At 46.8% G+C, this 13,336-nt stretch overlaps 1 protein-coding gene across 7 annotated transcripts in view; it reads left to right on the forward strand.

Moving 5' to 3' along the window:
* The window catches only part of FYN (FYN proto-oncogene, Src family tyrosine kinase), a 176,206-nt gene that overhangs the window by 152,164 nt on the left and 10,706 nt on the right, over positions 1-13,336 (forward strand). For all 7 annotated transcript variants that reach the window (XM_005883734.2, XM_005883739.2, XM_014531344.1 and 4 more), the window contains one exon: positions 11,050-11,181. In XM_005883734.2, the coding sequence (XP_005883796.1) occupies positions 11,050-11,181 (132 nt within the window). The remainder of the gene's footprint in view (positions 1-11,049; positions 11,182-13,336) is intronic.

A 13,336-nucleotide genomic window follows, 5' to 3' on the forward strand; every position in this document is an offset into this window, starting at 1 on the left:
TGGAGTTAATTATTGAATTTAATCTAATTCTTCCCATGCTAGAGAAGCAAACCATCCTTTAACAACAAGCAAACCCTTTCCAATGCAGCCATTGTTTTAAGTACTGAGCAGGAAGCGCGTTTGTTTGAACTGACCACACATGGGTCCCCAGGGGCTGTCTGGTGAGAGCTGGGGGTTCCCGCAGAACGCCTGCTGGTGGCCGGGTTGGAGCCATCATTCCTGCTGAGCGGACGGGTTGCAGCCTGAACCGAGCCTGGTTCTCATCAATCCTCCCAGATCTGAGTTTGGTACACTTCTGTCGCTAGGGAGAAAAGCGCCTTCATTTGTATTCTGCCGCTTACAGTCCAGGCTTCCACCGCATTTCAAGAGAGAGAGCGCGACGCTTTGTGTGTCTACTGAGCCACAGCCGAGCTGCCGGGCCAGGTTAACCTCAGGGCTAGGGATCAGACTGCAGGGAGAGGGGGATGGATGGTACAGACCATCCTTTCCCTGGGAGAAAGGACTCAAAATGAAAAGAAAGGGATTTCAACTCACCCTTGCCTACCCGGCTCTCTTTTAGGCTTATCACTGTTGTGGGGGAGGGGTGGGCTCATTTCGTCCACTCCCACAGTGGGGCAGCTCCCTGACTGCCCAGGGACACAGATGGGACTGGGGTAAGCCCCGTCTCTGAGCAGAGCTTCTCGTCTGAATATCTTTCCTCTTTATCTGCCCTGGGCCATCCTCCATGTATTCCAGTGGATGCCTTCTCCTTTGTACTGTCTGGAGCAGAGCAATTTGGGGGTTGTTTCTGAGTGGTCAAGAGCAAGTTGTTGGGCTCTGCGTCCCACATTTCCTAGTAATCAGCAAGAAGGAAGCAGATGGTCACCCCCTGTGATTGTAAAGTGTGTACATAGGAACTGCAGACGCCATCAAACATCACAAATGTCACTTGGCTTCCTTGTCTTGCTTTGCTGCAAAAGGAACTCCTGCCTTTGCATCGTCTGGATAAGCAGGGACAGGCAGTGCCTAGGAAAACGGGCCCACATGTTGAAGCCTCTGTCTCTTCCTGCCAAAGGAGGGTGCACCGCAGCGTCTCCCTGGGAGTGGGGAGGGGGCAGTTAGAAAAAGCAATCCAAAGTGGCTATTGTCTGTGTAGCCTGTCTCCCTTCCATGTCTTCCTAACTCCCGACCAAACCCTCCATCTGACTACCAGCTGTTCCCTCAACCTCAGTGCTTGTCCTTGCTGCCTGGCACACTTTGCCGAATGATGACAGATTGACCCAGGCCGGCTGCCCCTTCCAGGATGACTGGATTCTTGGAATCATTTCTGTGTTGAGCTCCATCCATTTACTACTTGGGTCTGAGTTCTCACCACTGTGAGCAGCAGCCTAGGGAGCTCTGCACACAGCTGCCCTGCCTCTCGTCCCGGCTGAAAGTCCACAACGCTAGGTTCCCCTACTGGAGCTGTGCATCAGAACATTTCTTCTTTGGATTCAGCTCCACCAGACTGGATCCGTGCCAGCTAATCCATCTTTATCTTTGTACTATGCTCAGGCCTTGCCTCTGGTCCTTGGTTCTTGTCTTCCTTGGCCCAACCTGTCCCTCCTCTATCCCACCCGTGGGATAGCACTCCTCCCTATTCCCTATCTCCTTTTTTCTCAGACACCCTGCTCACCATTGTGCATTTCAGATGAAATATCATCTCACTCCATTGTACCATTTACTTGTCATTTAGTTTTCATCTTTAAAACAGGATGCTAAAACCTTATGAACGTAAAGTAGAAGTTTCAGCAGAATGTGGCACCAGGAATAACTGAAAAACACACAGTTGTATTACTCTGGACACATTTAGAAAATGTGAAAGTCATTCCTTTGGCTAGTGTGAAAATTCTGAGCTTTGACCTGCCAGGTTTTATTGGGTTTGAAATCATTGTTTTGTTTGCGTAACCACAAAGTTCCCTACTTTGATTTCACTTCTTTCCCAGGATATACTGTCCTCATCCTGCCACTTCCCCCATGTAATCAGCTTCCTGTTATTAGCATAGTTTGTGATTTCTTTTCCTTTATTCCCAGGGTCACTTTAAAGTTGAGGTACTGCACATTATTTAATATTGAATGTAATGACTTGCAGTCTGTGGCTTCATAATTAAAGGGGGCTCTGGGTGGGTCTTTGGCTCGGAGAACCAGTGTCTGTTATTGACTCTGATGCCTTTCCTCCTTGAAAATGCTGCGAAGGCAGCCCTTGTGTTCTCTGCAGGAAGGATTTGGTTCTGAGATCCTGCACTGGTTTTGCCTTCCCCACCTTGGCCCAGCTCTTAGCCAGAGGGGATACTTTCTGAAACAGGGCTATGAAATTGGCCTGGTAACCAGGACAAAAAAAAAGAAAATAAGCTTGACAGCCCAGCTCTCCAGTAAGAGCCTGTATTGTGAGCTGGGCCCTACCCAGGCCTGTCCTGGCCCTTCCCTGAGCCTCCCCCGGGAGAATCAGGGTCAAACTGCAGCATTTCTATGTGGCCACCTCAACCCAGGGCTCCATGCAGTTCCTCTTCCTCCTCTCTCTTGAGCCTCTTCTTCCTAAAGCCAGCACCACATTAGCTCTCTGTTGGGTTTGCCTGTGAGCTTGGTCTGCCTGGCTGCCTGGAAAGTCCTAGGGTAGGAGGTGACCTACGCTTTTCTCAGGTCCCTCCCGCTGTGCTGAGGCCTAATGACACTTGGTAAGTTCGCAGTGATGGATTGATGAGTGTTTGGGGTTTTCTTCATCCTCTTCCCTCTCTTGAAGTTTGGAGAGCCTTTGCACTACTACCCAAAGAAAATAATATCTGGCATTTATTTAGCTATTACGAGTTGCCAGGTCTGTGCTGAGCCCCTCAATTTATTTATAATTCTGACCACACCTTATGAGGGTATCGGCATCCCTGATTTACAAATAAGAAGACTGAGACCAAGGGAGGTTTTAAATGGTCACCCAGGAAATCCGGCGTGCCAGCCAGATCTGCTGGACCCGGAGCTCCTTTCCTAAATGAGTCCCCTAGACCGTCCACAACCACCCCTCAGCCCACAGGAGGGCCCTTTGCATGGTCACTGAAGGGCATCCGCTAGGGAGCCCTGTTCTCTGGCCCATTAAACACACTTGGTGGGTGCGGGAGCTAGACTTGGGAGCAAAAGTCTCTGCCACCCTCCTTCATGCTTTTGAAATGCCACTGCCATCATCTTAATGTATGAAGGTGCGTAAAGTACAGCAAGTAACCAGTCAAGGGAGAACTGTTTCTGTGTGAGGCAAGAGAAAGCAGATAGCCTGGCCGCTGGGGAGAGAGGACGTTCATTAACCACAATGGAGGGCCTGGGGGCTGGGATGAGCCATCCTGATCTAATAGATTTAGCTGGTCATCCTGTTTTCACCTAAAAAATGAGAGCATCCAGTCAAACTGTCCTAGAGTGCGGTTATTAGTTTGTTACACTGCTGTATTGTCACTCTTCTTTGTTCAATTTGATTTAATCTGTATAAAGGAAGAGAATTTCTTTGTCCATCAGAGTGTTAGATACATTGCTAGGTTGACCCTTTAGCCAATTAGAACATCTGTTGAGCAGTTGTGGTCTAACCAACCTCAAGCAAAGTACTATGGAGAAACATAGTGTAAAGCATGGTCTCCAACGTAAAGGGCTTCCATCCTATTTAAAGAGATAAAATAACACATGTAGAGCTAGTAGGAAGACATGTTAGAGCATAGGAATGGCAACATAGTGTGTCATGTTTACGTGCTTGGGCTCTGGAGCCAGACTCCTTTGGTTCAAAACCCCATTCCACCATTCCCACCTATCCTGTGGCATATCATTTTATCTCTGTGTTCAGTTTTCTTATCTATAGAACAGGACTGTTATCAGTATCAGCCTCCTATGTGTAAAACACTTAGCATGATGCCTGACAATAAGCATTGAATACATGTTTAGCTATTGTGGCAGTTAACTACGGTCAAGCATTCAACTGTTGTTTACAGTGTTGGCCCCAAGCGCATGAGAGAGACCTAGGAAGGCAGGAGTAATCACAGATGACTTCATGAAGGAGACTTGAGCTGCATAGGTGTTAGTTAAGCAGGTGGAAGGAGAGAAGGCATTTAGAACAAGGTAATGTGTGAGAAGCAAGTATGATTATGCCAAGTGCAGGTACAGGTTATGGGGAAGCAAACTAAACTAGAATAACTGTGTTTGGGGTAGCAAGGACCATGTGGGTCCATGAAAACCAGGTGGGGGTTTTGATTTAATGCAGTAAGGAGCCCACTATACGCTTGGGGCAGGGGCATTATGAAGATGAGGTTTAAAACCATTCAGCTGACCCTGAACAACATGAGGGTTAGGGATGCGCACCTCCCATGCCATTGAAAACCCATGTATAATTATAGTCAACACTCCAAAACGCAGATTCCCAACTGTGGAGTTGACCCTTGAACAACCTGGGTTTGAATTGGTGGATCAGTTGAAAAACCCGCGTAGAGGTGGGCCTGTGCCATCATCTGTGGCTGGATGGACAGTGAGCTGAAGGCAGGGCACCACGGAAGGAGGGCTTTACGACGGGTGAGGACCCCAACCAAGTTTTGGCAGGGAGCTTAACAAGAAAGGGCACATCTAAGGGAAGTCTCAAAGAAGGAACAGTAGACGCTGGTGCTGGATCCGAACAGAGGTTCAAGGACAGGGTGAAGTCCCAGCCCACTCTAGGTTTTCACCTTGGAGCCTGGCAGAATGGGGATCTAACCCCAGAAGAGAGAGAGAAAGGGACTTCGTTTGCATCCTAAAAAAATTAAAGTGAGAATAAACTTTATAAGTTAGTCATTTAGTAACATTCTTTACCCAATAAAAGAATCTCCTTTATAACGAAGTGTCTTATTCATAGTAAAATGATTTGGTGAAAAGTCGATTTAGGTTCATAGTTGCCACGTTTGAGACTTTGTCACTTAGACATTTGCAGATCAAAAAAGAAGACTTCAGATGAGAGACAACGTGTGTGGCGTATCCAGCCCCATTCACATAGAGATGATGGGCAGGGTTAGTCACGAGAGAGGGTGTTCCTCGGGGAATAAGCAATGAGAGAGAGAGAGAGAGAGAGAGAGAGAGAGAGAGAGAGAGAGAGAGAGAGGAGTCTGCAACACTGAGGTCCCTGGACACTTGTAATTAGAGGGGGAGAAGGAAGAAGAGCCTACAGCAGAACAAAGGAAATGCTCGCGAAGAAAGGAAGCACATCGGGAAGGACGTTTCTCATAGAAATGTCTGAGCTTCACGCAGGCCTGGAGAAGGCTTTTTACTTTGTCCCTGAGATTATTAGTGTTATTCAAATGTGAAAGTGGGAGAAAATAGCATAAATATGTCTAGAGTCAGCACAAGTTAGACAAACACGATGACAGAAGTGACAATAGGAGTATAATCTACCCAGTTGCTAATTGCTAACAGACACCCATGGGCCCTGAAATGTCACGATGCTTTTTGAGAGTTTTGAAAAGTCAAAATGCTTTTCACATTCTGTCTCCTCACAAATCGTTCTCAAGGTAATAATGTTATGTTCCATGTTTCAGAGACAAGGCGAAAGGATGAGGTGGGATGTCATCACACTTCTGCTCACACACTCCAATGGCTTCCCATCACACTTAGGGTGGCAGCCCAAGGTTTTAGTGTGGCTGCAAAGCCCACAAAATCTGTCCTTGCAGCTCATGCTATTATTCTCGATGGCTCTTGTCGCTGTCTGACATACATAATGGCCACTCGTTTATTTTATCTCCTTCCCAAGCAAAGCTGCAGGTCCGTGAGAGCCGGAGGTTGGGTTCACCCAACACTGAGTACAGGGCCAAGCATGTGGGAAAACTCCAGAAATACTGATGGTGGGGAGAGAGAGAACAAAACCAGCCCAGTTGGGGGAGGAAGGGGTTGTTGTTGTTTTGTGGAAAAACTTTGATAACTAAATACATCCACAACCCTCTCCTTTCTCTTGCCGAAAGCATAGATGATTATTCACCTTATTTTAAATGGGAGAGACCATGGCCCCGTGGGTTGATCGATCGATGTCCAGTCACCTGCTTTCACCCTAGTCTATTAAGAAAAGGATTTCCTGCTTTCTTTTGCTGTGAGCACTCCCAAGGCCTCTGGCCACCTCATCTTTCCACTGATACAACCACCCCACCCCCCGGCTGCAGGCTTCACAGAGCAAAGTCTGGGGCTCCCTCCACCTCAGACATTCTCAATCAGACCCAAAGAGGATCTAAACACTTCATTTGGCACCAAAAACACAGGCTTTTCCAGGAGTTTTTCAGCGTCAGTAGTGTGCGACAGATGCTTTTTCCTACTGTACTTGGCAGTTGTTAGCCTCTTAAAAGGGCTCCCAGCTGGTCACCGAGGACAAGGAGAGGAGGCCTCACCAGAGAGCAGAAAATTGGTAATGAGCCCTGTAAGGAGCTGGGGTTCCGCTGTTCACTCAGTACCTCTTCATCTAGCTGCTCCTGGGCACCGGGCACCGGATGCCGGGCTCGTCCTGGGGCGGTGGTGGCCATCCAAAAAGACCCGCTCCCGCTCTCAAGGACAGTATCTATCGGGAGTCACAGTTCAGGCAGCTCCAGGTTCCCCACTGTCAAAAAATGAAGCCATGTGTAAGCCTAAGTGGCGTAAAGCAAAGAAGCAGTCACCTCGGGACACATCTTGCTAACGGATGCACAAAATCGATGGAGATGAAGCACAGGTGCTCACAGACAGCTCAGAGCTCAGGCGGCGTGACGCTGAGATGCTGAACATAGCTCCCTGGCAAGGAGCTTGTCGGGCCGCTCCTGCTGCTCTGGGTGTGCGCTGCTTCCAAAACGCTCACGGCAAAACAAACAGGTTCGCTATTTTCGCTTTCCGCCTTTTTTCGTAAAAGTGAAAATCCTCCTCGGATTTCTTCTGGTTAGGGAAAACAGGGACTAATGTTGGTCTCCCATAATAGCAGAGTGTGTTAGCTCAAAGTTTAAGAAGGTGGGGATACCTGCCACACATTGATTGCACTTGAATAGTAACAGCTACAAAGAATGAGACACTCTGGCAGCGAAAAGCTAAGGAACCTCTCCCAGTCCTGGTGCTGAGGCAAAGGTTCCCTGTGCAAGTAACCAGGAGGAGCAGGAGTTAGCCATGGGATGGGAGTGGGGTGAGGACTTCAGACTAAGCGAACAGCCTGTCCCATGGCCCTGCAGCGGGTAAGAGCAGTCAGAGGTCATAGAGGTTGGGAGTGGGGCAGGAGAGCAAAGGAGGGTAGGCCCAGGATCATAGAAGAGGCGGAGCATGGGGAGGAGAGACCAGGGGGGCCCAGTTGGAAGGCCACTGCAGGAGTCCAGGCAGGTGACAGTGAGCGAGCGAGGATGAGCGTGAGGACAGTGACGTGGACTCCATGTGGTAAAGCAGCAGGGGCAAAGGTGACTCAGTGAGGATGTGTTGAGCTCCTTCTCTAGGCGGGCTCTGTGCGGCTGCCTGCGTGCACCGCGAGGGACAGATAGACACAGCACCCAGGCCAGGAGGATGTCTGCATGCTGCTCCCATCAACCAGGCAATTTACAGGCCGGCACCCTCTGAAAAAGAAGCATGATTGTGGGGAAGATAAATTTTGGATGTTGTATTTGAGAGGCACTTCAGAGACGTCGAGGAGGTCGGGAACGTGGGAGGGAGGTCCCATCTGGTGTCGTTGGAATTAGAAGAGCCATTGAAGCCAAGAGAGTGAGTAGGATCCTGTTGTTACATGAAGCCTATGACCACTCATTTCACATCTCAACAGAAGTTAGAGAAACAGAATAGAATTTAGAGAAACTGTGTGAAACACTAGTATGTTTATCACTATAGAAAAGGATTCAGACTTAGGCTAACCAGTCCTCAGTACTATGCCAGGGAGGTAAGCAACTAAAGGACAAAGATATCGACTTTTCTGGTGGTTCCAGACGTGGGCCCAGTGACAGCAATGAGTTTACCGTGGGAGGCAGTGAAATGTGGAAACTGGCAAGTCCACACATAAATGCTTATGTATTACCCATGGCCTTGTCTGTTGGCTTAAAAGAAGCCTGAACTGTTACCAGTACAGTAATTCAGTAAAAAATAAAAACTAGAGTGATAGTAATTCCTTTATTTTTTTAGTTCATCATACCTGCTTAATTTGCTACATTCCCGCCAATAAAGTGAAGAGGAGAGGAAATTGTGTTGGCATCTGAACCCTCCCCCCAACGGAGAATTTCAAGAAGAGCGAATCAATACCAAGTTCACGGTAGTGTAGGTCTCCTGACGCTATCTCCTCTTTTTCCACAATCCATACTGCTTAGAAGACAACATTGAGGTCTCCTGACGCTATCTCCTTTTTTCCACAATCCATACTGCTTAGAAGACAACATTGATCCTGACGTTATGCCTGCCACGATATCTGGGAAAAAATCTGAGGGGGCAGACCTTTACTTTCAGGAGAAAAGCATTGTTTGCACCCAGGAGTCCTTCCTCCCTGGTGCCTGAGCTTCCCTAACTTCAGACAAGGAGAGAACCCACCGCAGCCTCAGCAGGGGCACCCGTGGACTCACATAGGTGCCCACTGGACAGTCTTAGGGACGTTGTTCTCATAGACTGGGGTTTGCAATGTGCAACCTGCATGGTCGTTTACAAAGACACCTGCCCCAAACGCCAGGTGAACTCCCCTGTTTGGAGCTACATCCGTGTCCTCAGGAAAGGGAGGAACATGATGAGGGGAAATCGAGGTAATGAGATGAATAAAAAAGTGAGCATAGACTCTATTTTGCTGAGACATTCATCAGTGATTAACAGCTTATAGCGGCTTTAATTTATTAATCTTGATCTTGAAAAGGAAAATATTGGCTATATTTAAAGAACCTTCTTTTGTCAATCATACCTGCTATTTTAAGAAGGAAAAGAAATAAGAGAAATTGAACAAAGACATCCTTCATTTTCTCCCCTCCAAACTGTATTAGATATAAATACATTAGGTAGAAAGAAAACTAGTACAAAATAAATTTAAGTGAGCTCTTGTTAATAAGTCAAAACACCTATCTACAAATCATTTCCTATCAGAGATTCTTTACAGCCTTTGTTTTAAATTATTTTTTGAAATTTTATATATTATAATTCTTGTTATAGATATGATAATGAGAAAATAAAGCAGACTAGCACACCTGGCTGATATATTGAAATCTGGGATTTTTTTAAAATCTGAAATTAGGAAATTTTCTCCCAGAAAATCCAGAATGCCTTTAATCAAATTTTGAATAGTATACTTTCAGCAACACACACCTTCTCCAATGTCAGTGATTTCAAGAAGGGAAGAAAGGCTCCTTGGCTTGTTTTATTTACAGGGTTTGTGTCTGCACGGTGGAGAAGAACATTCTGTTTGCTTCAGAGATGGACATAGATTTTCAAGAGATGGTTTAAATAGGAATGAATTTAATATACCTTTAATTCTCTGAAATGAAGTTTGGTCCAGGGCAAAATCTGCTCTCGACACTGAAGGAAACCTATTCCATTAATCCCAGCAGCTCAGAGTCCAAAGCTGTGTGATCAGATTAAAGGTAGGAAGGACAGGAAGAATACTTTGAAAGAAACTTTTAAAACTAATGGCTGTTCAGAGAATACCAAGCCTCGTGTGGAGTCATGCAGCCCTTAAGGACAGAGATAAATAATTATGCTTGACAAACAGTTAATCACAAATAGTGCAGTGCATAAAAGAAAAAAGTGTTAATGTGAAATGACACATAATGAAATAGTAGGATTTTTTTTAAATTTCATTTCACACTGGCATAGAAGAGATGGGAAAGGAAAATTATATTGCCAGAAAATTCCAGTTAGATTTGCTAAAGATGTTATCATATACTGTGTTTAAAACAAAAATCTGATTGCTATAATTTATCATACCTCTGGTTATTAAAACCATATTAATTTAAAGATTTTAATCACTTGCCATTTTTGCACATTGTTGACTTTTTATAGAGGACACGATGGAAATTTCTGTTTAACCTTTGTGTGATTTTTTTAGGAGCTCCTAAGTAAAGTTAACAGGCTTTAAACATATAACTGTGTTTATACCAAATAAAACTCCTCGTGTTTTCCTTTTAGCTTGTTCAGTGAAACATGTGGAGCCATTTTATCGTTGCTGAGCCCGTGTGAGAGCACAGGCTGCGGGTCCGTTCACTCCCTGTACACACATGGAGTCGTAAAGAGCCGGGTGGACCTGCCCTTCTTTTGGATTAGAGAGAGGATTCTTTTCATGATTGGGAAAGTTTAAAAGAAAAAGTTCTACTGGCTTAGGCGTGAAACTTGCTCCTTGGTCTTGAGAAATCAGAGACTCATAAGACAGTCATGGAGGCAAGGCTGTTCTTTAAAAAGACAAACATTAGAGAGTAGCCTCTCTGGCAGGCAGGAGAGAGGTAGGGAGATCAGCAAGGCCTCTCACAGCCAGGAAGAAAAAACTGTCCCAGAATTAAAGACGGCCGCTCTGCTCTCGGGGAATGGGGACGGGAGGGAAGCAGCTGGAGGTCAATCATTTCTCTGCTGTGGTGAGAGGCCTTAAGGAGGTGGAGCCCATAGCACAAGGGCTGCAGCAAATCGTATCCACCCTGGGAGAAGCATGGTGGTTTGGTTTGGTTTTTATGCACCAGGTGAGAACTATCGTCTTCTATATGAAAGGATTCATGAGAGTAGCATTATGATTTAATGCCATGTATAGTTATTAAAATGTAACATTATTCCAAAGCAGTGTGTGTGTGTGTGTGTATGGCTTCCAAATTCACAAGTTAGATTCACCTCCAGACGAAACCTATGGCATTCAGTGTAGCCATAGATTCAAGTTCTAGAAGCCAGAGCTTAAAGGTGCTTTGAAGTGCAACCCTTTGATGGGAAAATTAAACTGACTTTGCTTGCGGTCACAGAGCCAGGACTAGTCCTGGTTCATTCCTGCTTTTACCTCCTGCCCGTCCTCTCTGTGGATCTGCTCCTGGGAAAGCGGCTTCCAAGTGCTTTTCCTCCCCAGCCCATACTCGCTGGGATGCTCTTGGTTTGATGAGTAACCGGATGCTCTTTCTGCAGGTGCAAAGTTCCCCATTAAGTGGACGGCCCCCGAAGCAGCCCTGTACGGGAGGTTCACAATCAAGTCTGACGTGTGGTCGTTTGGAATCTTACTCACAGAGCTGGTCACCAAAGGAAGAGTGCCCTACCCAGGTAAGCACAGGACCCAGCAGAAATGGGCCTCTGACTGGATGTTCTTTCAACACTATTTGGGGAAACCTCACCCAATTTGCCTGCTAAGCCCCATCCTCATCTTCCTGCTGAGCATGACTTTGAATAACATGGACAGGTACTGAGCCAGAGAGGAACAGAACTGGGAGCCACTGTGGTATGTAGACAAGCAGCCACCATGAATCGGGTGCCAGGATTAATGTATTAGCAGCTGGTATGAGCGCTTCGGTCCACCCCAATTTGAGGAATCTCTCCTCTCTCGGTAGGACTGTGTCTGTGTCTCCCAGAGCAGAAATGTCACTGGCAGAACCTCTGCTCCACTAGTTTGCAGACTCTTCTGGGAAAGAGAGGAGAAAGCCCCCACTGCGTTTTGATTGCTCTGTAGCACTGACCCGTGGAGCCACGCTGGCAGGAAGGTGCCAGGACCCGTTCTCTCAGCAGCCCCGGCTCCAGATGGCCAGAGAGGCACATGCGAAACGCAATTGGAGGCCACTCACTGCACATTTTGAAACAGTCAAAATATGCTATGCAGAAGCAAGTATAACGTAAAGCAATTGGAGAGTCTATTGTCCTGGAATTTTCCTGGGAATCAGATTCATGGTCTCCAAAGAAAGCCCAAGTTCAGGTTATTCACGCTTAAATTCATTAATTTAGACAAATAGTGACTTAAAGGACACTCATGCCATTTCACCTCCACGCTTTAGTGGTTCTAGTGCAGGGACGATCTGCTTTCTGAAATGTTAAGGGCATATTTTTTTAGTTACTGCCAAGTGAAGAAAGAACACAGCTCCCCTCATTCCCTGCCTTAAGAAGAAGAAAGAAAGTAAAAGCAGTGATGAAAACGATAGTGGAGATTAATGAGGAATGGAGGTCTCTTGCAAATCCTGGATTTGCCATCGTATCTTTGCAGTCAGAGGAGCCAGTGGGCCCAGATTAATTTGTAATCCCTTTGTTCATTTTTTAGGATTGTTTCTGGTCATCTTCAAAATGCAGAGAGGGAAAGAGGTTCTCTTTCTGGGTTGGTGTGGCCTCGACGCTCCTGGGAGAGCCAGGCTGGCACAGAGTCAAAATTGACAAATGCCCCGCCTCCAAAGCGCCAGCACTGGGCGGTTAGAGTTGCTTGGAAGTCCGTTTTACTGCTGCCCCTGCGGTGGCTGCCCCTGGTGTGCACAAGTGGGAGGAGCCACCAGCGGAAGAAAGGGCTGCCCTGGAGGGGCCTGGAGCACAGCAGGGGCTCCTTTGAGTAGTTGCTGGAGGGGGTAAATGTGCAGGTCTGGGGATTTTGCAGATGTGAAGGCCCCTCAATTTTTATTGTCTGAGTTTTACACTCATTTCTCCCTGAGCCCCCCAGGTTTATAATCACCCGTGTTAAATGCAGCTAGGGGGAAAGGTTAATGTTGCTTTGCATTTCTTTGAAGCCTTTCCTTCCAGTAATACGAGCTGCTTTTTGTTTCTCTGGTCGCGCAGAAGCCCAGACAAAGGGGTGGGGGCGGGGCCTGGAGAAGGAAGGCAGGTGTGTGCTGTGCGTGGGAGGGAGAGTCATGATCAAGTTTGGTTTTAGCATAATGAAGCTGGCCTCGTTTTACGCTTAGACTGGGACTCCTTCATTCAGCATAGCGCCAGAAAACGTGAGCTGTGCCGGGCATTTTGCAATACCTGGGAAATAAGTACAAATAAGAACTCATATTCTCAGCAAACTGATTAAACAGAGGAGTGGGGCACTGTTTTAGGTGCTGCAGATAAAGCAGTGAGCAAAGAACTAAATGTAGTCCCTGCACCCACAGAGCTTTTGGTCACATGGATAAATATGCTTCAAATCCAGGAAGAAATCTTTCCTTTTTGTTACTCATTTATTATTAGAGGAAGTCATCGCAAGGGATGGATTACTTGAATTTACCCACTGTGGCCCCAAAGCTTCATTCTGATAGTGGGGTCTGGGACACCCAATGCAGGGATCTGTAAACCACAGGCACTGAAAGGGGCCCTTCACTCCGCATCCTGTGAGGATGGCAGAGCAGTTTGAAATGAGAACTAAGCCCACTCTGTTATGCACAGCTACATGGGATGAGCAGCCGCTGATACGCAAGGGGCTTTGATAGCTACCCTGACTCTGCGAGGGTGGCAGAGAGAGGGGGCT

This window comes from Myotis brandtii, unplaced genomic scaffold (assembly GCF_000412655.1).
Source record: "Myotis brandtii unplaced genomic scaffold, ASM41265v1 scaffold8, whole genome shotgun sequence".
Lineage (NCBI taxonomy): Eukaryota > Metazoa > Chordata > Mammalia > Chiroptera > Vespertilionidae > Myotis > Myotis brandtii.